Source organism: Mustela putorius, unplaced genomic scaffold (genome assembly GCF_011764305.1).
Source record: "Mustela putorius furo isolate JIRA1106 unplaced genomic scaffold, ASM1176430v1.1 tig00000596_pilon_pilon_pilon, whole genome shotgun sequence".
Classification (NCBI taxonomy): domain Eukaryota; kingdom Metazoa; phylum Chordata; class Mammalia; order Carnivora; family Mustelidae; genus Mustela; species Mustela putorius.
The window spans coordinates 16,019,938-16,045,722 of record NW_025421428.1 but is presented as its reverse complement, the minus strand read 5'-3'; the positions used below and the strand labels follow the sequence as shown (position 1 = coordinate 16,045,722).

The window sequence follows — 25,785 nt, the reverse complement described above, 5'->3', positions numbered from 1 at the left end:
GCCTCCCAGATGCCCCTGTGCATTGATTTTATATCCTGCCACTTTGCTGAAATCCTATCTGAGTTACCGCAATTTGGGGATAGAGTTTTTGGGTTTTCCACAGAGAGTATCAGGTCATCTGCAAAGAGTGAGATCAACTCTAGTTTAATTGTCAGATTGGAGTTTTAGAAATTCAGGTAGCTGTTTTGATGCCTAAATAAGGCATCAAAAACAAAAACAGGAAAAGCTGAAACAGTTGTTATTAATATAAAACTAAAGGGAAGCCTGGGTGGCTCAGTGGGTTAAAGCCTCTGCCTTCGGCTCAGGTCATGATCTCAGGGTCCTGGGATCGAGTCCCGCATCCGGCTCTCTGCTCAGCGGGGAGCCTGCTTCCCCCTCTCTCTCTGCCTGTCTCTCTGCCTACTTGTGATCTCTGTCTGTCAAATAAATAAACAAAATCTTAAAAAAAAAAAAGAAACAAAAACTAAAGTTAAGTTACCCTTTGCAATGGTTAGTTAATTTTGTGTGTCACCCTGGCTGGGGTATGGGGTCCAGGCGCTCAACCGAAGCCCTATCGGATGTCGCTGTGAAGGGACATGTCAGTAGGACTCCCATTCCCATCACGAGACTTGGAGGGAGGCAGATCACCCTCCAGAACGTGGTGGGCCCCACCCAATCAGTGTAAGGCCTCAGGAGACAAGGGTAATGTCCCCAAAGAGGAAAGAATTCTACGCACAGACGCTGTTTGGGCTCAAGCCTGCAACAGGACCCCCGCCCCACCCCCCTGAGTCTCCGAGCTGCTGACCTGCCCCACGGACGGCAGACTTGCCGGCTCCCACCAGGACATGAGTCCGCTCCCCCAGATCCGTGTCTGGCTCGCAGAGACGCAGGGAGCCCGTCTGGAGCGCTCTAACACAAGCACGAGCCAGCACTTGCGTTGGCGGGCGCTGGTCCCAGGGAATGAACGCGTTCGTGCCGGAACATGTACAGATAGAGCAGCCGTGCCAGGGCTCCTGACGTGCCAGGATGACGGAGAGAGACTGGCGACCCACCATCACAGTCGGAAACGGTAGCGAGATGCCAGGCCGAGTGTCCTTCAGTCAAGTTCTGCCGATTAGTCAAGGAAGAGGAAATCCAAAAGCTGCGGACACTTCTCTGGAGGAAACGTTTATGCTGCTGGTCTGGCCTTGAAATCCCAGCCAGAGAGCTGCTTTGCAGGAAAGGGGAATGCGGTGTGGGCCGCCCCGCAACGCCGTGAGCCGCCGCCCTCGCCCTCGGTTACTCCACTGCCGGTTACTCCACTGCCGGGCAAGCCACAGGAGAGGGACGCTGCTTTAGGAGGGGGAGGAGGGCCTGTGAGGAGGTCCCGAAGCTAGTGCGCTGGAGCAAAGCAGGGGTTCCAGGCGATGCCTGCTGGTGAGCTGCCGGGGCTGCTTTCTCCAGGAGAGGCAGTGCGCGGCCCGCCCCGTGGGCCCCCGAGGGGTCCCGCTGAGATCCCGTGGGCTCCTGTGGGCTCCGCGACCGCGCTTCTTCCAGGGGTCCCCCTTCTGGCCTCGGGTCGCTGCCCTGGCGGGGTTTCTTTTCACGAACGGTGCCACCACAACTGGAGTGTAGACCCAAAGTCATGGGTCTTGTGATCCGACACAGGCTCTAAAAATTTCCGTGGAAGAGCCCAGAGCGCCAGGAACAGGTGGGGAGCGGGGACGGGGCTGTGCTCCCAGACGGGAAGACACACCCGCACTGCCGGGCCGGGGGCAGGTGCCGGTGCCAGAGCTGGAGGAGGACCCGCGTCCTCGGCCGGGGGACAGCGCTCCCCACACACCAGGCCCGAAAGGCTGACCCGTGGCCCCAGGGCCGGGACAGCCAGTTCTCCGCGCGGGAGGATGCCAACTGGAGCCCTTCCCTGGCGCCTCACACACAAACCACCCCCATGTGGGCCAAAGGCTGGCCCCGAGCAAACAGGAAAAGCTGGAGAGCGTGACTTAGAGCATCCCATGGCCCACGGCTCGCGGCACCCACAAGACCACAGCGAGGAAAACGACCCATTCGGACCAATTCAGAGCTTCTGGGACCTCGCAGCTGGAGGATGGCCGTGCGGCACATGCAGAAAGACAACCTAGAAACTGGGCTAAGAATTTAGCAGACGCTTGGCAGAAGACAGGACGGATGTGCCACGCCGTCTCTTAGGGCGCCGGGAAACGCCGGGAAGATCTCGGACCTCGTCTTCCCGGCGTCCCAGAAACCTCCAAGCGGCGCAGTCCCCAACGCGCGCGGGGATGCAGAGAAACGGACCCGGAGCGGACGACACCCTCGTTCTGAAGACAAGGGAGGATTTGCTCGGGGCAGAACACTGACACGCAGCCCCAGCCTCGCCTGCCGGCACCAGCGCCCGTGGCCGCAGACTTAGCAGAAACAGGCCGCGGCGGGGAGCGCGTGGTGTGTAGTCTGATTTTTCAGGTTCACAGAGTGAGGGGTCTTTAGCAGCAAAGATGCTTCTGCCACAGATGCCAAGACTGGGGCAGGCAGAGCCAAGATGTCAGCTAGCCTCCGCGAAGGTCCCCGGCCTGGGAGGTCCGGCTCCTCTGAGGACCCTCTCCCCGCACCTCTCTGCAACTGCATGCCTCTGCCGGGACCCAGGCGCCTTTGGCACATCTGGGGCTCTCCCCGGGGTTCCCAGAGGCCCCTCCCATGCTGAACCCCCCCTTCCTGCCCCCCCGCCCCCCTTCCACTCTGGAAGGAAGGGCGTCTCTGCACCAAGGAAGCATGTGGCCGGCCACGTTCTGTCTCAGAGAGAATGCGCTCCCAGGCTTCGTCCTGGCTGTTCCCACTCCTGGCCTGCCCTCTCTTCTGGGACTAGTCTGGGCCCCCTGCCACGAGCCCTGTGGCGTCCAGGCCTCCACCACCCTGGCCCCATCCTCTCATGGCTGGTGGGTCTCACGGCTGGTGGGACCAACCAGAACATCAGGGAGCCCTGCTCAGGGCTTTGGCTTTGTGGGATGAGGTGTGGGGGCTGGGGACCAGCATGTGGGGGACAGGCCTGCGGGCTGCCCGCCCTCGCTTGCCCCGGGCTCCCTGTGGGCCGCTTTTGTCTTTTTCTTTTCAATCTAATCTGCAGGCCTCTCCCCCTTCTGTGCCTTCCCCGCAGAAGAAAGGCCTAGAAGGAGGAGGGGTGCTGGCAGGATCCGGGGCCTGGAGCCCTGTGCTGGCCACACCCAGAGACTCCACTGGAGCCCAGCCAGATGGGGCTGTGAGGAGGCTGAGCCATCTCTGGGACTCCCACCCCTTCTGTTGTTGGGGTGCAGAGCTGAAAGAAAGGCTGTTCACTAGGCCTGTGACACCAGACCCTCAGCCTGGCAGCAACCCAGCCCGATTGTTGCAGCCGGCTCCAGCCGAGATGCTGCCTAGACCCTGTCAAAGGCCCCCCTCTGGCCCCCCACCGCCCCACCCCCAGACACTGGCGCTCCAGAGTGGTCTGGCCTGGCTGCACGGCTCCCTGCTGTTTCGTGGATGGGATTCCTATTTTGCCCAGGGCGCGACATGGGGGTGGCCCGGGCCAGGCTAGCACACAGGGAGGGTGGGGAGTGGAAGCCTAGAGGCCAGACATTTCACTAAGGGCAGAGCTGAGGTCCGGGGCTGGCTGATCGCTTGCCCCCCCACACCCCCCCTTTCCCTGCCAGCCGGGGACCTGTGAGTGGGCGAACAGGTCCAGATCTCTCTCCTCTCCTCGTCCTGCGGGCAGAGGGCCCTCCTCCTGCTCCCTCCTGCCTCCCCAGCCCAGCCTTCGGGCACCCTCCTCCCCATTAGGGATGGGCCAGACCCTGAGCCAGGAGGTAGGGCCTGGGTTTTCCTCTCAGCTTGGTGTGTCTGTGACCGTCTTGCCCCTTTGTCTCTCTGTGCCCTCACCTATCACCCTGGGACCAGGGCTGGGTGAGGCAGTTTGGCTGCTCAGCTTTGAGGCCCCCCATCTTCCACCCCCGCACCTTGAAGGGCCTGCAGGCTGCGGTCCACGTGGTGTCTACGGCCTGGCCCGACGGTCATACAATTGCGGCTACCTGCCATGCGGCTCCGGGCTGAGTCAGCACCACCGACCCAGGCTCTTCTCTGCTCTGAGGGTGGGGCGGGGACCTTGTCGGGGACCCATGTACTTCCTGTTGCTGGGGGGGGGGGTCCTTTCAGGACTGGGCCAGGGAAGAGCTGGCCACTCCAGCTGCCTGACCCTCTGAACAAGGCCGCCTGGGAAGCAGCCCAGCCGACCCTTCGGTGCAGGCCTTCGGGCCACGAGCCCACAGACGCCCCCAGAGAGGGCTGGGAGCGCTCTCGGTCCCGCGCGGGGGGGGGGGCGGGGGACTCCGCGGGGGCCCACAGGCAGACCCTGGTAGCCAGCCCTAGGGGCCGGGGGGACCCGCGGAGGGGACGAGTCTCTGGGACCCCGCGGCCCGGAAGGAGGAAGGTGGGCGCTGGGACGCGCTGCGCGGGTGATTCAGCCGCAACTTCTCCCACCTGCGCCGGCCGGCCGGGGCGGGCGGGGGGCGGGCCGGGGCGGGCGGGGGGCGGGCCCGTGGGCGTGACCAGCCGCCGCCCCAGCCCGTTCGCGCCCCGCCCCGGGCGCCTACCCGCCCGGCCCCGGCCCCGCGCTCCCCTTGCCCCTTGCCCCTGCACGACGCCTCGTCCGCCCGCGCGTCCGCCCATGGCCGGGAAGATGCTGTCGCTGCTGCCGCCGCTGCTGCTGGCCGCGGCGGGGCTGGCCGGGCTCCTGCTGCTGTGCGTTCCCACCCGCGACGTCCGGGAGCCGCCCGCCCTCAAGGTGCGCGTGCGGGCAGCCGGCGCCGTCTGCGGACCAGCGGACCCCGCGGCGGGGGGCTCGGAGCCGAGCCGAGCCGGGCCGGCTGCGCCCGCGTGGCAGCCCGGGACCCCCACCCCCACTCCACCGCCCACCCGCGCTCCCGGCCTGGCGGGGCGGAGTCCCGGAAACTCCCCGGCTCGCCGCGACCTCCGGGAGCCTGTCCCGGGCGCGGCCCAGGAGCTGTCCCTCCGCTCCCCCAGATGCGGGCCCTGGACGCCGCAGGCTGCGGCCGGACCCCTGGCCCCCAGCCCCCTGTGGCCCCCGGGGACGCATCTGGTCCAGGTTCAGCCACAGGTGCTGGGGCCTAAGGACTCCTCCTCACCTACCGGGAGACCCTGACAGCGCCTGGGCAGCCCTTGGGTGCCTAGCGGGGGAGGCTGGGCTGGTCCTGAAGGAGTTGGAGTGGACTAGGCCAGATCTGCGTCCAGTCTCCAGGAGCCCCGCCAACTCCCTTGATCCTTTCTTTATTGGACTTGTGCGAACGGAGACTGGCGTGGGCAAGTGGGTGCTCCAAGCCCTGGGGAGCCCAGGATGGGAGCCCGCAGGAGGGGTGCTCTGGAGCCAAGGGCAAAGAGGAGGTGAGGCTGTGTGGTCTGGTCAGGGTTAGCGCGCTGAGGCTGCTTGGGGGGCTGGGGAAGAGGCCGACAATGGCCCCTTTCTGGACTCAAGACGGCACGTTCTCCAGCGGGGCTCTCACTGGAGGAACCCTGGCCCTTGGGGTTGCGAGGAAGGCCCGTACAGGCCCTCTCAGCTGGGCAGGACCTAGCTGTCACGGGGGCTGGCTTTGTCGCAGGGGGTGTCTTCAGGCATGCTTCCAGATCCTGAGGTTGGGCTGAGGTCAGAGAGGCGGGGACAGAGGAGAGGAAGACAGAGTGAGTGCAGGGAGCTCCTGCAGCCGCTTTCTCTCTTGGAACCTGGGGATCTCATGTCCCCAGGGCCAGGTTCCAGGGGTGGTCCCAGGACTCCTCTGACCCTGACAGAGCTCCTGAGCTTCCCTCACCAGAAAGGTTCCCGTAGTCAGAAGAGGACAGGCTCCAGGCCGTCCGCCCTGCCTGCCCATTGCCTCCCCAGCCAAGCTGCGTCTCCGTGGCTGTCCCTGCTGCCCTAGACCCAGCACTTCATTCTGGAGGTTCCAGCCCTGCCATGGGGTGGGATCGGGTAGAGAGCTGGGGGGCCAAAGGGCATGGCCTCAGGCCCCACCCCCAGCTGACCCTACCGTCACCCCCACTCCCAGTATGGCATCGTCCTGGACGCTGGCTCTTCACACACATCCATGTTCATCTACAAGTGGCCCGCAGACAAGGAGAATGACACGGGCATCGTGGGCCAGCACAGCTCCTGTGACGTGCATGGTAAGGTCCCCTGAGCCCTAGGCACCCCTAGTCTGGACACCCACTCATTCTAGGGCCTCAGGGGCCCTCTCTGGCCTTACCCTCCAGAATCTCGATGCCTCCTTTGCTTGATGTGGCTGGGGCCTGCTCCAGGAAGGAGCTGCAGAAGCCTCCCAGAAAGAAAGGCTAGGGGCAGTTCAGAGAAGAAAGCCCCAGGCGGTGGTTGGGAGGTTGGGCCTTCCCTGGCCCAAGACCGGCACACCCAAGCAGGCCCCTGAGGAGGGCAGGCCTCGTGCTTTGCCCTGGCACCTGTGTGCACACCCATGGGCAGGTGGCAGCCTGGGAGACCGGGTGGCCCCCAGGAAGGTGGGCCCCTTTGTCTCTGAAGGCTGCAGCTGGAAAGGGGTGTCTAAGCCGCCACCTGGTTTAGGAGCCCAAGGTCCCCAATCCTGCCAGTCCATGGCTCACTTAGGGGCTGCCCTTCAGGATTGGGCCCATTTCCCTGTCTCCCTCTAGGAGGGGGGATCTCCAGCTACGCGGACAACCCTTCCAGGGCGGGCCAGAGTCTCGTTGAGTGCTTGGACCAGGCGCTTCAGCAGGTGCCCAAGGAGAGACACGGGGACACTCCCCTCTACCTGGGAGCCACAGCAGGCATGCGTCTGCTCAAGTGAGTGTGCCCGGCCCTGACCTTCCCCATCTCCACAAGAGGCTTAGCACAGGGTAGTCCCCTGCACACCACTCTGGTGCACACCCTCCGCTGTGGCCCTGGGCAGACAGAGTGCCCGCAGCAGCAGGATCTCAGCTACCCGCGGAGGCTGTCCCTCAGAGTCCTCCCTGTGTTACAGCATGACCAGTCCAGAGGCCTCGGCCAGTGTGCTCGCGGCTGTGACCCAGACGCTGACCCAGTATCCCTTTGATTTCCGTGGTGCCCACATCCTCTCGGGCCAGGATGAGGGGGTGTTTGGTTGGGTGACCGCCAACTACCTGCTGGAGAACTTCATCAAGGTGGGCCTGATGGCCAGCCCAGTGAGCCAGGGGGCGTGGGGCCCACCTGCTGGCTGACCCCAACCTCTGCTCCCCACAGTATGGCTGGGTGGGCCGGTGGTTCCGGCCGAGGAAGGGAACGCTGGGGGCCATGGACCTGGGGGGCGCCTCCACTCAGATCACCTTCGAGACGGCCAGCCCGGCGGAGGATCCAGCCAACGAGGTCCAGCTCTGGCTCTATGGACAGCCGTACCGCGTCTACACGCACAGCTTCCTCTGCTATGGCCGGGACCAGGTTCTCTTGAGGCTGCTGGCCAGTGCACTGCAGGTGCCCCATGACCCCCCCACCCACCCGCACCACTGTGCCCTCCTGGAAGGAGGGGGTGAGAAGAGATGGGAGCCAGGGGTCCAGAGCAGAGCCTGGACTGAGGGGCTTGCTCTAGGCAGCAGAAGCCATAGCCGGGCTTTCCCCAGCTGGCAGGACAGATGCAGAGGAGTCTCCCAGTCACAAATGCCAAGCGGTGGGGGTGGGTCTGGACGTTGCCTGGCTGGGGAGGAAGGAGGGCCAGGGCTGGGTCTCCAAAGGCCTGGAGTGCCTGGCCGGGGGGCGGGGGGGCAGGAACGAGCTGTCCAGCAGACACGGGGAGTCATGGAGTGCACCTGAGCACAGAAGCCATGTTGCCCAAGTGGGACTTATGGGAAACTCACCAGGCAGGTCCTAGAGGGAGGCTCTGTGAAGAGCCTGGGCTGAGGGCAGCAGGCAGAGCCTGGCAAAGGGGTGATGCACGCCGCACCTTGCATTCCCCCCAGACCCATGGCTTCCACCCTTGCTGGCCAAGGGGCTACTCCACCCAAGTGCTGCCCCAGGACGTGTACGAGTCTCCGTGCGTGGCGTCCCAGCAGCCCCAGGCCTTCAACAGCAGCGCCAGGGTCAGCCTGTCTGGGACCAGCGACCCTGCCCTCTGCCGCAGCCTTGTCGTGCGACTCTTCAATTTCTCCTCCTGCCGCTTCTCCCGATGTTCCTTCAATGGCATCTTCCAGCCCCCTGTGGCTGGGAAATTCATCGTGAGTGCAGGGGAGGGGCACGGGGGCGGGTGCCCTGTAGCGTGTGGGGCCTGTTCTCGGGGTGACCATAGCGCCCTTGCAGGCCTTCTCTGCCTTCTTCTACACCATGGACTTCCTGAGGACGGTGATGGGGCTCTCGGTGGCCACCGTGCAGCAGCTGGAGGTCGCGGTGGTCACAGTGTGCAACCAGACGTGGAGCGAGGTGAACTTCCTTCCCGCTCCTCCAGGGCTAGGCGAGAGGGTCCGGCCGGCCAGCAGCAGGCCTCCCTGACCCAGATCTGGAGGACAGAGGGAAGGCCCTGCAGTGGCAGGGCCCAGCGAGTGAAGTGGGTTGGGGACCGGCTGTAGCAGGCAGGACAGCCAGAGCTCAGGGGTAGGGGAGCCAGGCTCTGAAGACGACTTCCAGGTTTCCGGCTTCTGCCGCTGGTCAGACGCGTGTCGAGTGAAGGAAGTGGCGTTTTCATAGGTGGAGCATGGGGTGCCAAACCTGGGGAGAAACAGCATCTCGGGGCTCTGGAGGTGACAGAGGCCCCATCCCATCTTCTCTGTGTCTAGTCTCGGGCACACCTGGGGGGTGGGGAAGTGGGGGAGCAAAAGCCTCGCCCAAGGTCCATGCTGAAGGCCTGCTGCTTCTCCTGGGCCCCTGACCTCGCACTAAGGTTGCTGCCAGCCTGCTGCTCCCGGGGTGGCCATCCCTGCTGTCCCATCGAGGGCCCCCTCCAAACCAGGGGCAGCCCACAGCCGTCCAAAAGTCATATTGTTGGTCCTGGAGGGGACCATCCTGCCTGGGGGTGGAGACCCCTTTGGCCACTGAGCCATCTCCGGCCCCTCCGTGCCCATGGGTGTGTGCTGGGGTCAGCAGATACAGCACGCCGCTGCCGGCCACCCCTCCTCGTGGGCCAAGACCTCCAGCGGGTCGCCGGCCCAACGGCATCCCCCATGCGTCCCAGCTGCAGGCTCGAGCCCCGGGACAGCGAGCCCACCTGCCTCACTACTGCGCTGGGGCCATGTTCATGCAGCAGCTGCTGAGCCGCGGCTACGGCTTCCACGAGCGCACCTTCGGAGGGGTGACCTTCCAGAAGAAGGTGGGGGCCGGTGGTCCCGGGGCGCGGAGGGGCGGTCCCCATCCCAGACCGCATGGAGGCTGAGGCCATGCCCCTCGCCCGCAGGCCGGGGATGCCACAGTGGGCTGGGCACTCGGCTACATGCTGAACCTGACCAACATGATCCCCGCCGAGCCGCCGGCGCTGCGCAAGGGCACAGACTTCGGGGCCTGGGTCGTCCTGGTCCTGCTTTCCGCCATCCTGCTTCTGGCCGCCACCGTCCTGCTGCTGTGCCGGGCGTGCGTGGCCAAGGGGTCCAGCGCCATCTAGGGGCGGGCTGGGGGCAGCGGCCCTCAGGAACCCCCCCCATCCTAACCCCAGCGCTGCCCAGACCCAGACGGGGGACGCTGGCTTACTCGCCCACAGGGAATGGGGTCCAGACCCTGCCTGCCTGCTTCAGCCCCCTCCAGCCTGCGGGGTCCCCTGGGCCTCCTCTTCCTGGGGGTGGGGGATTCAGACACCCCGCAGCCCTCAGCTGGCGACCCCGGGGCTGGGTGTGCAGAGAGTGGAGTTAGGGCGCTTGGAGCAGCCTCTCCCCAAGTCTGACTCTGTATGAGGGGGAGGGTCAGAGCCCACTGGCTGGGAATGCAGCGCCTACTTGTGAAAATTTTGTAATAAAAACTTCTTTCCAGAGTCCTGGAGAGGACGTCCGTAGGGCGGGGTCTCCTTGCCGCTGCCAGGCCTCTTCCCCACAGCTGTGCTGGCCAGGAAGACCAGCTGCGAGTCCCAAGGGTGGCTCCAGGCTCTTCCTGCTTTCTTCCTTCGTGGGTGCAGGCACAGAGCCGTGGGAACCCTGCTCCCCGGCTCCACAGCTGCACCCGGAGCAGCCAGGGGCCACCCGCCAAGAGAAAGTCCCCGAGTCCCTTGGGTCTCATCCAGCCAGCAAGGCCCCCGCAGCTCCTCCAGGTCTGTGAGGACGGGCCCTGGCCTGGGACTGGCTTGGGGTGAGGGTGGGGAGGTGGAGGCGGTGGAAAGGGGTGGGACTGGCCGCTCTGTGCTGGAAGGGGCCGGGGGGGGTGTGTGTGTGGGGTGGGCCCTCCACCAGAAGTGGTGCTAGGGCGAGTTGAGATGAGGGCCAGGAGGAAGGCAGGGCCCCATCGCTCAGGTGGCAGCGTGTTGCGGGGAGGCTGGCTGCAAAGCCCAGGTGCCGCGGCGCTGGGACACACCTCCCCTCCTGCCAGGTGCCCTCTTCAGCATCCAGGGGAGGTACCAGCCCCCCATCTCCCCCCCTCCGGGGCTCCTGCGGCCTCCTGTGAGCACTGGTTTATCCTGGGTGGGGAGGCTAGCTTTGGGCTGCTCTCCTGCCTCCAACCTTTCCAGAAACTGAGCACAGACACTGCTTCTGTCTGGTCAGTGGCCCCGGGGGAGAATGGCGGTGCTTGTGCTCGCATGCCTGCAGTTCTGCAGGGTTTCGGGGTGTCGAAAGTCCAGAACCTGGAGGCAGCCAGCCCTCTCTTTGGAGCTCTGAGGCACAGCTGGCTGAGGGGAAGCATCCAGTGGCGGGGCTCACCCCTGTCCTCTCAGTGCAGTGAGTCAGAGGGTGGTTTCCCAGGTGGGGTGGGTGGGAGTCCTCTCTGGGGGCAGCAGGTGCCACGCCAGCTGCTCTTTGTCGCAGGGCCTCAGGGAGCTGAAGGCTGTCACCTAGGGACCGTGGACAGCTCCCAGCTGTCCCTCATCAGGCGCTCCAGGTCCCTCTTGCCCCCTGGTGGCCTCACTGAGACCAGCCGCCCCATTCCAAGCACCGCGGTCACCAACACCGGCCCCGTTCTGGGCGTGTGTTTGCTTTTATCACGCGTCTCCGAGGGCCCAGGTGCGTCTTTGCACGCACCTTTCTATCTGCGGGCGCCTGGCGTCCCCTGTTCCCGGGGCTCGGGCCTGCAGGCCCCAGGCAGGTCCCCGTGCTCCAGCCGCGTGGAGGTTGGGGATTGGGTGGGAATCGGCGACAGAGAGGGGACCCGCGGGAAATGCATCCTGGGGAAGCCCACCCCAGGCCCACCGGGTATGCAGAGGACAGAGAAGACCCCCGGCCGCGGAGGCCGCCGAAGCCCAGGCGCCCCGAGGGCTGGAGGGAGGCGGAATCCGAGTCGGAGGAAGGGGGCGGGGGCGCAGCCCGGAGGCGCCGCCCCGCCCCCACAGACGGAGCGCGCAGGCGCAGTCCCCGCGAGCCGCCCGCCGCCGCGCCTCGGTCCCGGATCCTTTGCCGCAGCGTCAGCGCCGCCGCCGCCGCCGCCGCCGCCCCCTCGTCCGCCGCCGCCGCCCGCGCCTCCCCGACGCGGCGCCCGCAGCCCGCGCCGAGCCCCGGGCCGCGCGGTGCCATGCAGCCCCGGCGGCGGCGCTGAAGGATGGCGACACCCGTCCCTCCGCCCTCGCCGCGACACCTGCGGCTGCTGCGGCTGCTGCTCTCCGGCCTCGTCCTCGGCGCGGCCCTGCGCGGAGCCTCGGCCGCCCGCCCGGGTGAGCGAGCGCCGCCGGCGCAGGCCGCGGGGCGCCCCGGGGCCCGGGACCGCCGGGCCGCGCGGCGCCGTCGCCCGCCCCGCCGCCGCCCGGGCCGCAGGCCCCGCCTCGCCCGGGATGGGGTAAACAGGCCCGGCCTGGAGGGCTCCGCCGGCCACGGAGGGCTCCGCCGGCGAGGGCCGCTCCTGGGCTCCCGGCGGCGACCCCGAAGTTCACGCGCGCCCTGTCTTGGTCTCTGCGGCCGTGGGCTTGCGCTGTGTGTCTGTTTGGGGAGGGGGTCGCCGCGGGGAGTCGGTCCTGGGCGCGTCTCTGCGTGGGCGCTTCTTGGGCTTCGCGGGTGCGGGCCCGGCCCTGGGAGCCTGCCGGCCGCACCGCTGGTGTCTGCCCTGGGGTCGGGGTCGCGGCACTGGGCTGCCTGTCCCCAGGCCTCAGGTGGTGTTGGGCACGAACCTTGTTTTGCTGCCCTGAGGGTCTGAATTGTCCCAGGCCTGGGGGCATGATGGGGCTTCAGTGGAGGCAGGAGGTGCTGCCCTCCAGGTCCCTCTTCTGCACTGGGGGCAGACCTTGAGGGGCCCAGGGTCCTGGGAGACCCGCCCTGCTTCCCAGAGGGGCACTGAGGCTCCAGGCCAGAAGGTCTGCAGGAACCCAGAGTCCCAAATGCACCCCCACCCTAGGGCTGAACTGGGAGACAGCTCATTCACTTCTGGCAGGGCCAAAGGAGAGGGCCTATTCTTAGCCCATTTTACAGATGAGAAAACAGGTACCAAGAAGTGACGCAGTGGGATGCCAGCCTGGGCCTTGTGGTTCTGTGTGTGTGGTCTCCTCCTGGCCACAGCACCCCCGCACGGGAGACTGGAGTGTGGCTGACCGAGGAAAATGGAGGCTGCCTGCAGAGAACCTGGCTCCGGGGCAGGCAGGGTGGGGCCTCTGGAGGAAAGGCAGAGCAGCCTTGGGCTGAGTGCGGGGGTGGCCAGGTGCCCAGGTGCCCTCCCCGCTGCTCATTAGCATTATAGACTCTCCCAGATGCAGGGTGTGGTGCCAGCCACTCTCCGGCTGCCACTGTTCTGGGATCTCTTCCTGCACCCCGAGGCTGGAGTGGCTCTCTCCGCAGACTAGCCAGGCAGCACCCCTGTCTTTCTAGGCTGGGGGCGGGGGAGTGTAGGGAGGCCTCTGGAACCCAGAACCTGGAACCAACTTGGTGCTTTAGGTACCAACCCCTGGCCTGCGCACTCTGGGTTCTCAGCACCTTGAGCGGGGACTGCCTGACTCCCCAAGCACCCTGGCTCGTGGATGGGGTCCAGACTGATCTGCTGGCCTAGGCTGAACGGCTCAGTAGCCCACTAGCCCCGCTCTCTGATGCTGCTGTCTGTTGACCCAGGTAGTACAGGGTGGGGGTTCCCTGGATGGGAGTCCGCCAGCTGCTGCCTGCTTCCAGGGCTGCCGGAGTTTCCTGCCTACAGCTAGGAGGCTGGGAGAGTCAGGTTACCAAGGAAACCAAGGCAGGCCAGCCAAGGTCTGGAGAAGGACAGAGCCAGCACTCCCTGATCCCCCACGTACCTTGGGCCCAGTGGCCCTCCTGCAGGGCGGGCTGAGGCTATGCTGAGAGGAATAGTCCTGGGCCTTCAGAGACACACCAGCCCAGCCTCCTCAACCAGGACTGACAGTCCTGCTTGGTGTCTTCCTAGATTCTCTGACTCTGCTGCCCTGTAACTGGGACCAGTGTTCCAGCCTCAGGGCATTCCCTAGCTTGGAGGCAGCTCACCTTCTGTATCCCAGAAGGGAAACTGAGGCATAGAGGGCTACTGTTTTCCATCCCCCAGCATTGGGATGAGAACCATTGGCCATCTATACAGGACACCACAGTTTGGGCCCAAAGTCAGGGACCTGGCCAGGGCCAAAGCCCCAGGGACCCCCCAGTCCCCGGCAGCATGACTGCGGGAGTGACCCTGGCCTGGTTTTTGTATCTCAACCAGGTGAGATGTGCCGACCCCATCCTTGGTCTCCCCAAACCAGCAGCTTCTCTGTGCTCCGGAGACCAGACACAGGAAGGAGGGCCTGTCTTCCCTTGTTCCGGGCCACCTTCCAGCTCTGCTGTAGGGAGTGGGGAGACAGGATGGGACTTGCAGGGCGGCCCCGAGGTGGTGGGAAAGCTGGGTGGACAGCGTGTGCGGCTCCCCCGGAGGCAGAAAGAGACCCGGGCCTCGCCTTCTAGGGCTCCCAGCCTGGATGGAGGGCACGTTGAGACAGGAGGCAGGACCTCCCGGGCTGCCTGGCCCTGGACAGGACCGCTTCCGCACGGGGCTGGCTCAGGCCTGGAGAGTGGACTCTCGGGAGTGGGTGGGGCAGGGGAGTTCCGATAAGTGTGGGGACTGCTTGTCTTCCTGGTCCTGGTCTCTGGCTGTCGGGAGGAAGGGCCTGCCCAGAACAATGGCCGGAGCCGGGCCAGACTGGGTCAGCTCTGGGGGGAGGGGCTGCCAGGCAGGACAGCCTCTGCCAGGGCTGGGCCAAGCAGGGCCGTGATCTGGCTCTGCCTTTTGCTTCCTTTCTAGATGCAGCTGCCTGTCCTGGGAGCCTGGACTGTGCCCTGAAGAGGCGGGCGCGGTGCCCCCCCGGCGCGCATGTCTGTGGGCCCTGCCTTCAGCCCTTCCAGGAAGACCCGCAGGGACACTGTGTGCCCAGGACACGCCGGCTTGTGGGTATGGGAGAGAAAGATGTGCTTCCCCCTCCCCTGCCCTGATTCGGTTGTCACTCAGCCTCAGACCCCGAGTATTGTTGGTGTGTGGAGCCCTTTATGTCTCCGAGGGGCCCAGGGATCTTTCCAGATAGCACAAGCCCAGAGCCTGGCAGCTGGCTGAGGCGTGGGGCAGTTAGCCCCTATCAGGGCAAGGGGTGTTTGGCGTGAGATGCTGGGGTGATCGCAGGAGAGGGAGAATCAGAGTCCCCCATCCCCCCCGCCCCGGGCTACCCTGGCTCCCTGCCCCATGTGTACTTCTCCACGGCTTCCTCACACTGTGCAACCCATGGGCCTTCCCTGCCAGCCTGAGCCCAGAAGGTCTGCACGGCCAGCTCCTCAGTGAGTTCAGGTGGGATGGAGCATTACAGAGAGAAGTCGGCTGGGGCAGGAGGACCTTCCCAGAGGAGGAATGTGTTCCTGGCAGGAGGCGGGCTGGGGAAGGAGACCCCGCGGGCCTGCTTCAGAAGGCGGCAGGCGCTCTGCTCTTTCCCTGCTGTGTAGAGTGTGTCCTTGGAGCTGCTGTCTGGATTGTGGGGCTGTGGCTGGGACCGGGGAGCGGGGGGCCCAGCCACCAGCCCCATCCCGATATCTGCTCTCAGTTCCTACCATTAACTGGTGGGGACAGGGACAGAATGGGGCTTCTTCCCTCTTCTTAAAGACTCGCTGCCTGTCTTGGCAGAGAAGGGGTGGGGTGATGCGTGGGTAACAAGCAGGGTGAGGGCAGCCCTCTGGCCTCGGTGCATTCCCCTGACACCTCCGCTCCCTTGCCCCGGCTCCCACTTGCCTGGGAAAGCTGCTGCGCACATGGGCTGCCTTCAGCGGTCACCAAGGCAACTTGGGATGGCCAGGATTGCAGGCTGGTACCTAGTCCTCTGGCCACCACCCGTGCCTGGGAGGAAGCTGGGGGGAGGAGGAGGTCTGGGCAAGGTGTCTGGCGCCTGGATGGACCCCAGCTCCTCTGGAGGGCTGCCCACAGCTGGGGTGGCTGGGTTGGGGTTGGGGGCCTCTCCACCTGCCTGATGGGCCCTCACCGTCTCCAGGGGAGAGCCTGCCCAGGCCCAGACTGGAAGATGAGATTGACTTCCTGGCCCACGAGCTGGCCCGGCAGGAGCCACGGCACTCCATGCTCACGGCTCAGCCCCAGCCTGAAGCTGGACAGCGGCCGCTGGAGCCGGGTGAGACCCAGCCCATTCCCACCCCTCCCCACCAACACCCGGCGGGGGCCTGACCCCTGGCCGGTCCTAGTGTTCTAACCTGCCTTCTCTCTGCAGCGGCCACCCTGGGGCTCTCAGAGCGCCGCCAGGGCCCCGACCTGGGCCCCCCCTCCACTCGAGGAGCCCCCGCACCCACGCCCCACACCTCCTTGGGCTCCCCTGTGTCCTCTGTGCCCGTGCACGTGGCCCCCTTGGAGCCCCGGGGCGGGCGCGGTGACGGACTCGCCCTCGGTAGGTCTGGAGGGTCCGTAGGTCTCTGGGTGGGCAGGAGGCAGGGCCCCGCCCAGAAGGCCGCCCTCACCGCGCCTCCTCCCCACAGTGCTCGTCGTGGCGTGCTCGGTAGCCGGCGCGGCCGCCCTGGCCCTGGCCGCCCTGTGCTGGTGCAGGTGAGCGCGGGGCGCGCCCGGCCGTGGGCGGCGGCGGGTGGCCGCGGGCGGCCGCTCCGCGGGTCTCAGGCTCCGCTCCCCGCAGGCTGCAGCGAGACGTCCGCCTGACCCAGAAGGCCGACTACGCGGCCCCGCAGGCGCCCGGCTCCCCCGCAGCGCCCGGGATCTCGGTGCGTGGCCCCGCCCCGGCCCCGCCCCTCCGGCCCCCGCCTCCACGGCCTGACCCCCGCCGCCCTCTCCCCGCGCAGCCCGGCGACCAGAGGCTCGCGCAGAGCGCCGAGATGTACCACTACCAGCACCAGAGGCAGCAGATGCGGTGCCTGGAGCGGTGAGAGGCCCCCACCCCGGCACCCCGGCACCCGGGCCCCCACCTGCGCCGCCCCGGCTCCGGCCGAGGGGCGCCGAGCCCCCCGGGAGGTCTGAGCCCCTGGCGCCCGGAGGGTGTGGGAGGCCCTAGCGATCTCGCCCCCTACCCAGGCATAAAGAGCCGCCCCAGGAGTTGGAGTCCTTGTCCTCAGACGAGGAGAACGAAGACGGTGACTTCACGGTTTACGAGTGCCCGGGCCTGGCCCCGGTGAGTCCCGTGGCAGGAGCCCTCGGGGCGGGGCGGCGGGGGCGGCGGTGGGGACCCGCGGGGTGGGGGCTGCCCCGTGCGCCCCATGCCCCGCCTGCCTTACCTCGGCCTCCACAGACCGGAGAGATGGAGGTCCGGAATCCGCTGTTCGACCACTCCTCGCTGTCCGCGCCCCTGCCACAGTGACCTGAAGGCTGCCTCTCCCTTCTCCAGGACTACACGGCCCTGGGGTGGGGAGGGGCAGGGCACACCGGTTCCCGTTAAAGAGACCTTGTTCTCACAGTGGGTGTGCTTGTGGCTGGGCCAGGGCACCAGAGAGGTGGGGGCGGGAACCCCTTACGGAGGAGACTTAGCACCCTTCTGCCGGGACCTTCTCTTCTTGCACCTGTCCTGTCGAGTCCTTACCCCCAAATGAGGGGACAGGGAGAACCGTGAGACCAGGCAAGGATGAGGAATCCTGACAACGATTAAAATACATTTCAAACCTGTCATCTTGGTGTGCTGGAGACTGACCTCCATCCCACCGTTTAGGGCCACGGTGGACGGACGCTGGAGTGGAGGCCTGGGGCTTCCTCCGGCCCTCCCAGAGATGGCCGGGGCATCTCCGCACTCCTGCTTCTGCTTGCAGAGGGGGACTCACCGCCTGCTGGGGAAGAGCGGCTTTGTTTTTCTACCAACACAAGATTCCTCCTGCTCTCTTTCTCCTGTAGGCCTCACCCCTACCGAAACTTCTGCCTCAAGTAGGGGAGGAGCGCGGTATGGGCCGGGGGGGGGGCTGGTCTAGAGTTGGTACCACGCCCTGAAAGGTCCCAATCCACGTGTGCTAAAAGGAGCAGGGGTGTGAGGGTGGCGGGCACCCAACCTCCGTGTCTGCGACTGGCCGTCTGGGCCGGAAGGCGGGGCAGAACATGGCACAGCCCTGAGCGTGGGCTTGTGATGGGAGCCACGAGGCCCTGGGGCCCCTGCAGCCCACGGGGGGCAGGGGGTTCCGAGGGGCACAGGCTCCTCACAGGCCGATAGGGCAGGGCAGGCCGGGCCAGGAGAGAGAGGCAGCAGGGACCCTGAATGTCAGGAGGGGGTCGTGGCCCACCCCAGCCACCCACCCAGGAGCATGGAGGTCTGTGGAAGGGCAGAGTGACCTTCAGAGTGGGGGCTGCCCTGTGCCACCGGGGGTACAGAGGCTGAGCGGGGAGAGGAGTTTCTGGGGCCCAGGGAGCAGCCGGCTCTCCTGCAGGCGAGGGCGGGGGTGGGGCCTGCCTGTCCCCCGTTGGGGGTGGGGGGGTTGGATGCAGAAGCTCTTGGTGGTGTCTTGGGGAGGCGTCCTGAGAGGGAAAACAAGGTCTGTTTGGGGCAGATGGTCCCTGAGGAGAGACGGTGGGCTGGGCTGGGGGAGATGGGTTTGCCCCTGCTTGGAGCCAGTGGCTTATCCTGAGAGTACCAGGGCCCGTCCAGACTGCCCTGGAGGTCCCTCCCCTCCACTCCGACTCCTAGGCTGTGGCCTTGGGCTGGCCCTCAGCTGGGAGCCTGCTTTCCCTTTTGTGCCGGAGACGACAGGAGTGTGTGAGGTGAGGACAGACGGGCAAGGATCACCTGTCCACGGTCACTTAATCTGTGCCACTAGGGAAGGTGACCACAGAGAAGATGGGGCATGGCAAGCCCCAGCTTCACTCCAGAAGGCCCAGGCCGTCCGGCTTGCGAACTGTCGGCCACATGCCCAGGCCGGGAGATTCCCCTTGATACTGGGGTCGGGCCCGGTGTCTTTCACACTTCCCGTGGGCCTGACCTGGGTAGAGAGCGGGCACCCCGCCTTCTCTACCTTCTCAGAGGTTCCCAACCTGTCCCAGGGCCCCAGGCAGGAGGGCCCCCCTTTTGGAGCAACTGCAGTGAGACAGGACAGGAACGTTTGGGTCCAGGAAGGGAGGGCCGGGGCTGGTCCCCTCCAGGCCCTGGGGTCTCCCTCAGCCAGCTTACCTGGCACAGGGTGCTTCGCCGCTCAGCAGCCCACTGCCCCCACCCCCATGCTTCCTCTGGCTTCCGTCGACCTCAGGCTAGCCCAGACAGAGCCAGGCGCTGCTTTTGTCTAAACTCCCACAACCACACTTTCTCCCATAGGCCCCAGAGAGCAGTGGGCTGTCCTGAGGTGGGGCCTAGGGTCCAGGAAAGCCCTATCTCCACAGGGACTCTGGAGACCCCAATCCTGGGCAAGGGGCCCGTTACCTTTCTCCACACCACCTGTAGCCTCAGTGCCCCCTGCTGCCACTCCTGCGGCCGTCGCAAGGCCGTACCAAGAGTGACCTTCTTGGTGCGAAAGGCTGATCTAGTCTCTGCCCTCAGAGCTCGCCATGCTTCAGCCCCTTGGCCAAACTTAACTGGCTTGGCACCCTGTCTGAGCATGGAGGACAAATTTCCACAGCCAGCACAGACCCTGAGATGACACTCCTCTGCTGGGAGATGCCCCCACACCTGCAAGACCCTGAGGGTCAGAGCACATTGGGCACAGAATGTGGGGTGCCGTGGCCCCTGAGCCATGCCCCTACGAGGCGGGAACCTCTCCATCTGGAGACTCCAGGACATGACGCGCTTCTTCTGCAGGTCACCCTCACTGTCCTGTCCGCCGGGGTAGCTGGCCGGGCTGGTTCCCAGGCCCCCTGCAACACCCCCACGCCAGGTGTGCCGCCCACCAGGGCACGTGTGGTGCAGAAAGAGCTGAGCCAAGCTCGGGTTCGGGACACAGAGATCCTGCAGCGGCTCCTGCATAAGGAGGGGCATGTGGCCCCTGGCTCGGGCAGGAAGGGAGGGAGGTGCGGGCCGGCACCCATGCGCCCAGCGGCTCCCCAAAGAAGAGCCGCCTCCCCCACCGCCCGCTGCAGCTGGCTCCCGCACAGCCCTCGTGCTACACCCCTGGCCTGGGAGCCCCTCTGTGCACCCACCTTCCGAAGGTGTTCCCCGACTTGTCCTCGACCGTCAAGTGTGCGCTCCCTCCGCGGGGGACAGATGGCTTCAGAGCTCTGCTGCGGGGGGCGGAGCTCAGGGGTAGAGCGTTTGACTGCAGAGCTCGGCCGCCAGGGGGCCGTCTGGGCACGCGGATGGCCTCCGCCTTGCTCAAGCTCAGCCTTGGGGCGGGCGGGTGCTCTCTCCCTGGGGCACCCCCAGGCTGGGGCTAAAGCCAGGTCTGCCCCCCATTGCCCTCGGTGCTGTTGCCTGCAAGGGAGAGGCGGTCACAGGCCAGTGGCCTGGCCTCCTCCAGTTTGCGCTTTCTTCAGCGGGTGCCCCCCAGGAGGCTGGCCCCGCGGTGGGACCAGGGCCGGGGCTGCGGGGGGGGACAGTGCGCCCCTGACTCCCAGAAGCTCACGGGCTGTGGTGCTGGCGTGCGGTGCCCGCCTGGGTCCCAGTGAGTCACAGAGCGGGAGGATGAGGCCCCCACTTTCCCTTTGACTCGTGCGGTCTCCGTCACTTTGCTCAAGAGCTCTCTCACTCTGACCTGTTTCTGGACCAAATCTCGGGGCCCCATTTCCCAGCCAGCACGTTCCCACGGCAGGGGCCCCGTGGTTGCCAACCTGAGCTGGCAGGGGTGTGGCGGGCGGGGGGCAGCAGACGCCGGGCAGAGTGGGAGGCTTGCTTGGCTTCCCACCCAGGAAGGGGGCAGTCTGTGGGTAGGGGTGAGGCCTGTGGCAGGGGCCCCGGCCAGCCTGGCCGTGCAAACAGGAAGGGCAGGGGCGCCGGCAGCCAGAGGCGGGATCGGCTCCTCGCACACCTCACCAACTGCAGGGTGCCCGCCCCACGGAAAGGTGGGCTGGAGTAAGGCCGGAAGCCAGGGCGTGGCTCCTCTGCGGTCCCCCTGCTGGGGCAGAGAGGCCAGGGTGCGGCCGAAGGCCCAGGGCCCCTGTGGCCATCTCCCTAGTCGTCGAGCGGCTGAAAGCACCAAGACCGGCCATAGCTGCCGGCTCTCCTCGAGCCCCGGTGCCCACCCCAGGCAGTCAGGCCTGGCAGCTGCCGGTGCCCACCCCAGGCAGTCAGGCCTGGCAGCTGCCGGTGCACCACAGGCCACTAGGCGGTTTCCGCCAGATCCTACCGCCTGCCTCCCTCCCGGGAGATTGCGCAAAGCCCCACCGCATGGCAGCTCAGAGGTTTTGCCGGGTCTGTGGAGCCTCAGAGATGCCCACGGCCCCCCTCTCCTGCGCTCGCCCATCTCCTCCGTGGATGCCACGCCAGCTCCCCACCCCTACCCCGAGACCAGTCTGGTCCTCACCAACAGGCAGGAGCTGGAGGAGGCCAGCAACCCCAGGCACCCAAGAGGGAAGCAGGAGGGGGACCGCGGGGTGGCGGAAAGCCCCCAGGATGGCGAGGGGCAGCTGACCCAGGCCGTGGTTCCTGTTCACGCCTCCTTCCATGACCCCCATCCCAAGGACCTCAAGAACGTGAGCGGCCTGAGGCCTCCGGACGCAGAACCCGAGGGCCAGTCCTTGTCTTGCCACATCCAGGACCGAGAGGGGTCCAGCAGCGGCGGGGGGAGGAAGCCGGCGGGGCACCAGCTTGGCTGAGTGGGGAGCAGGTCAGAGCTCAGGGGAAGTCGGATCAGGCTGACTTGCTCTCTCCAGCTCAGAGGAACTGGAGCAGAAGGGGAAGGAACTTGACCTCCAGGCCTGGGCCCCCAGGGCTGGTCCGAGGGTAGGGGTGGGGAGAGGAGAAAGCCTCTGGACTCCTGCCCTCTTTTTCCTGGACCAGGAGCCAGTCCCTACCTGCCAGCGTCAGGGACACAGCGACTCCTTCCCTTTCCAGTCTGGAAAGCCCCCTCTCTGTCCCCACCCCCATCCTGGGCTTCAGGGCCTGGAGTCCCCGAGGGCAGGCCCTGTCTGCATCCCCTCTCGGCGGTGTCAGCAGCTCATTCCAGGTGTCCGGGACCACGGGACTTCTGTGGACACGTGTCCTTGGGTGAGGAAAGAAAGCACAGTGGTCAGTGGTCCTGCAGGGCACCCCCGCCGGGGGCCAAGCCCAGCCTGGCGTCTGCCCCACGTGGGCCTGTGCTGTGGCCTCATGGGGTCTGACACTCCCGGGACCAGGGACAGAGACCCGCCCCCCTGGAATCTGGGCTCTAGGATGAGGTGTCCTGGAGGTGAGGTGGGGTGAGGTGGGGGTGGGGTAGCCCCCTTGGAACCCAGGACAGAAACCTCAGCCTCTTGGCAGAGAGCCAAGCACAGCACATCTGCAGCCGGAGGGTCTGGGAACAGCATGAGCAGGCGCTGAGCGGGAAGTGGGTGATGCCACCACAGGAGGGGTGCCACGCTGCCGAGGGTCGGGGTAGCGGGCTTGGTGGGGTCCTTATATCAGGGGCCGCCTCCACCTGCGATGGCATCTCCCCAACTTGCCTGCCCGGCGGGTCATCCCCAGGCCTCCCAGAGCCCGGCAGGGGTGGGAGGCCTGATCTTGGGCCCTGAGGGTGCCCCTCCTCCCCCCAGCAGCGAGAGGATCAGAGAGGGGGGGTGAGGAGGGGGGTTGATGCCAAGGTCCCCCGGGGCGGGGGCGGGGGCAAGGGCGGGGCGGGGGCAGGAAGATAGCCTGCAGTCTCTGTCCCAGCAGATGAAAGGGCTTCCCTCCAGCAGGGCTGCGCAGGGGCTGTGGCTGTGATTGGACGGCGTCTCTGCCCAGTGGCTGCTGTGATTTGAGATCTCTGGGTGCCCTGGGTGGCTGACTCTGGGAGCTGCGGATGGGGACGGCTGGTGAGTGTCTGATCTTCGGGGAGCTGTGGGCTGGGGGGACGGGGCCCACGGGCGACCGCGGGAAGACAGTGTCTCTTCCTGTGTCCCATGTAGGGTGCAGCCCCTCCCCGAGGCTTCGGGCCTTGGGGGCCTTGGCCGGAGCCACCCTCCTCTTCACCCTGTGGCTCCTGTGGCAATTCCGGCCGGCCCCCGTGAGGGTCCCTGCGCCCCCGCGCACACTCCTCGTCCTCATCTGGCACTGGCCCTTCGCCGACCAGCCCCCCGAGCTGCCCAGCAACACCTGCACCCGCTACGGCGTGGCCCACTGCCACCTGAGCACCAACCACAGCCTGCTGGCCAGCGCGGATGCCGTGGTCTTCCACCACCGCGAGCTGCAGACCCGGCGGGCCCACCTACCCCTGGCCAGCCGGCCGCGGGGGCAGCCCTGGGTGTGGGCCTCCATGGAGTCGCCCAGCCACACCCACGGCCTCGGTCGCCTTGGCGGGATCTTTAACTGGGTGCTAAGCTACCGGCGAGACTCTGATATCTTCGTGCCCTATGGCCGGCTGGAGCCCCACGAGGGCCCCGCGCCGCCCCTGCCGGCCAAGAAGGGGGTGGCGGCCTGGGTGGTCAGCAACTTCCAGGCGCGGCAGCGGCGTGTGCAGCTGTACCGGCGGCTGGCGCCCCACCTGCGCGTGGACGTGTTCGGCCGCGCCAACGGGAAGCCACTGTGCGCCAGCTGCCTGCTGCCCACCGTGGCCCGCTACCTCTTCTATCTGTCTTTCGAGAACTCACAGCACCGAGACTACATCACCGAGAAGTTCTGGCGCAACGCACTGGCAGCCGGGACGGTTCCCGTGGTGCTGGGGCCCCCGAGGGCCAACTACGAGGCCTTTGCACCAGCTGACGCCTTCGTGCACGTGGACGACTTCGGCTCGGCCCAGGAGCTGGCCTCCTTCCTGGCTGGCGTGAACGCCAGCAGCTACCGGCGCTACCTGGCCTGGCGAGACCGGCTCCGTGTGCGGCTGTTTGAGGACTGGAGCGAGCGCTTCTGCGCCATCTGCGCCCAATACCCCCACTTGCCTCGAGGCCAGGTGTACTGGGACCTCAAGGCCTGGTTCCAGGCCTGAGCTCTGGCCCGACGAGGAGGAGGCTGAGGAGGGTGGCTGGGCGCCGGTGGTGGGGGTGGAAGGGCTGGGTGTTGAAATCAAACCACTGGGCATCCGGCCCCCACACACCATCAGGATAGTGCAGAGGCTGGGTTAGAAACTGGAAAGCAGAGATCAGGTGGGAGTGGGCTGGTCCGGGCAGACTGTCTGGAGGAGGAGGCTGGCGGACACTGGAGCAGGCATTGGGGGGGTGAAGGTGAGAGTGGGAGAGAGTTAGTGGAGGTGCATGTGGAGAGTTGATCTAAGATACAGGCTCCCAGGGACCTCTGAGGACCTCCCTCCCCACCTCGACAAAACCCCCGTGGGATCCTCTGTCCCAGACAGCGGTTGGGAGAGGCCAGGGGTTGGGCCTCCTGCAGTCTGGAGGGAAAACTCTGAGCCCCCAAACCTCCTCTGTCACCGAGGTCCCTTGGCTTGGGCCGTGCAGGTGCATCACCCACAGCCTGCACTGTGCTGGAGCCGGGTCCGGGGACGCCAGGACAAGCCGGCCAGCCTGCATCTCTGGGAGGGTCAGCGATCAGTAAAGAAAGGAAGACAAGAATGGCGTGTGCTGAATCGTGTGGTGTGTGCCCTCCCCCGCAGCTTTACCCACCCCGCCCCACCCCCGCCACACAGGCCTCCCTGTCCTGATAGGGTCCCTCCCCCACACCACTCTGCCTGTGCCTGCCAGCTTCCTTCTCCCCCTGCTACCTGACTGGCACGGCACCAGGGAGCTTTCCCTGACCCCCAAAAGGCCAAGATGGGTGGAAAGTAGGGGGTGCTGAGGTCTGAAACCTGGACGGGGGCGGGGGGTCAAAGGAGCCTGGTCCTGAAGGCCCTGGGATTTCATTTTCCGGCTGCAGGGGTGTCTGGGCAGTGTGGTGGACAGCACACGCGGGCAGCACGGGGTACTGAGTACGCTGCGGCACCAGGGGAACCCCTGTGGCAGGCTGCCTGTGGGGGCGGGGAAGAGAAGCTGGAACTGCAGGTAGGGGCCCCAACAGGCTGCTCCCCTGGGGCAGAGGTCAGGATTTGTCCCTGCCCCAGATGGGGGTGGGGGGCAGTTGCAGGCAGGAAGCTGCCCTCCCCGTTGGCAGTGGCTTGTGGGAAGGGCCTGCCGGTCACTTCCTGGCCTGGCCTAGCCCCACACGCTGACCAGGGATAAGGACCGGGGATTGGGCCCCCCCTGCCCTGCCCCATTGTAAAGAAGGAGCTGGGGAGGGGCATGTAGCTGTAGTCCCCCCAAGCCTGCCATCAGCTTAGGGGAGCCCTCTATGTGCATCCCGGATGTGCACCCCAGACCCTGGACATCCCGCGGTCTGCCCCTCCCGTTGGCAAGTGGGGAAACTGAGATTGGGAAGGGAGGAGGCGGCAGGGCTCGGGCTGGGTTCCCTGCCCTCTGCTGCCCTCTGCTGGCCACCGGGGCCGCTGCAGCCCCTGCGCCGTCCGCTCCACTCAGTGCCACCTGCCGCCGCCGGGCTGGCTCTCGGGTTTGGCCGAGAGAGGAGCCCCTCGCCGAGGGCGCGGCCTCAGTCTCCTCAAGCATCCTGGGCGCCCCGTCTGCAAGGAAACGGTCCCCGGGCCAGAGTCCGGCCAGGCCCATCCCGCCACTTGCTCGCCGAGGGGTTCATTCCCAAGGGACCCGGGGATTCCCGCAGCGGCGGGACAGCCCCCTGCACCCCCTCACAAGCGCCCACCCCTGCCTCAAGCGGCCTGGGTCAGGAGGCCGCTGGCGGGGCCGAAGCGCTGCTGCTTGAAGGCTGGACGGCAGACACTGGCCGGCGCGCACAGGTGGGATCTCCCGCCGGCGCCGAGCTGTCCCCTCCCCCCGCGGGGCGGCTACCGCCTTCCAGCCTGGCGGTGACCTGGCTCGGACGTCCAGGCGACATTCCTGCCCCAGCACCTCCGCGCGGAGGGGGGGCACTCCCGCCCCCAGCGTCCCTTCAGGGCGCCCTGGGGCCAGTGGCCACCTTGGGGCGCCTCTGCAGATTCCTGCGGGGCTTCGGCTTGCCGGACAGACGCCCCCGGGAGAAGAGCGCGCCGGCGGCGGGGGTGGGGCTCGGGGGCTTAGACGCGAGCTCGGGGGCCTGGCGCGATGGGGGCGGCCCACGAGGCCGGCGGCCGGCGCGCGGGGCGGAGCTCCGGGACCCGCCCCGCAGGGCGGCGGGGGCTCGGGACGCGACGGGAGCGGCGGGCGGCGCGCGGCTCCTTTAAGCGGGGGCGGGCGCGAGCGGCGGTCGGCGCGGCGGCCGGGGCGGAGCCAGCGCGGAGCCG

At 66.8% G+C, this 25,785-nt stretch overlaps 4 protein-coding genes across 6 annotated transcripts; 3 read left to right on the top strand and 1 right to left on the bottom strand.

Moving 5' to 3' along the window:
• Positions 1-4,586: 4,586 nt before the first annotated feature.
• ENTPD2 (ectonucleoside triphosphate diphosphohydrolase 2) lies at positions 4,587-9,938 on the top strand. Of its 3 annotated transcripts, none has more exons than XM_004756895.3 (9): positions 4,587-4,783; positions 6,057-6,174; positions 6,670-6,820; positions 6,999-7,158; positions 7,238-7,465; positions 7,948-8,202; positions 8,285-8,404; positions 9,159-9,287; positions 9,372-9,938. In XM_004756895.3, the coding sequence occupies exons 1-9, from the start codon at positions 4,667-4,669 to the stop codon at positions 9,573-9,575; spliced, it is 1,482 nt and encodes a 493-aa protein (XP_004756952.1). In that variant the 5' UTR covers positions 4,587-4,666; the 3' UTR covers positions 9,576-9,938. The 3 variants fall into 3 exon arrangements, with proteins under 3 accessions (XP_004756952.1, XP_004756951.1, XP_044938703.1); XM_004756894.3 differs by having other exon boundaries at positions 9,153-9,287; XM_045082768.1 differs by lacking the exon at positions 4,587-4,783 and adding an exon at positions 4,876-5,400 and having other exon boundaries at positions 9,153-9,287.
• Positions 9,939-11,524: 1,586 nt separating this feature from the next.
• Positions 11,525-17,158, top strand: NPDC1 (neural proliferation, differentiation and control 1). Its single transcript, XM_045082769.1, has 9 exons — positions 11,525-11,759; positions 14,309-14,455; positions 15,534-15,668; positions 15,765-15,938; positions 16,027-16,093; positions 16,179-16,263; positions 16,342-16,421; positions 16,571-16,667; positions 16,785-17,158. Exons 1-9 carry the CDS (start codon positions 11,648-11,650, stop codon positions 16,851-16,853), a joined length of 966 nt encoding a protein of 321 aa, XP_044938704.1. The 5' UTR covers positions 11,525-11,647; the 3' UTR covers positions 16,854-17,158.
• Positions 17,159-19,885: 2,727 nt separating this feature from the next.
• Positions 19,886-20,856, bottom strand: LOC101688087 (translation initiation factor IF-2-like). The gene is given in 2 exon segments (XM_004756898.3): positions 19,886-20,295; positions 20,298-20,856. Coding segments are annotated over 2 exon segments (969 nt in total).
• A 659-nt stretch (positions 20,857-21,515) lies between these two features.
• FUT7 (fucosyltransferase 7) lies at positions 21,516-24,067 on the top strand. Its single transcript, XM_004756897.3, has 3 exons — positions 21,516-21,599; positions 22,245-22,384; positions 22,478-24,067. The coding sequence occupies exons 2-3, from the start codon at positions 22,372-22,374 to the stop codon at positions 23,491-23,493; spliced, it is 1,029 nt and encodes a 342-aa protein (XP_004756954.1). The 5' UTR covers positions 21,516-21,599; positions 22,245-22,371; the 3' UTR covers positions 23,494-24,067.
• Positions 24,068-25,785: the final 1,718 nt, after the last annotated feature.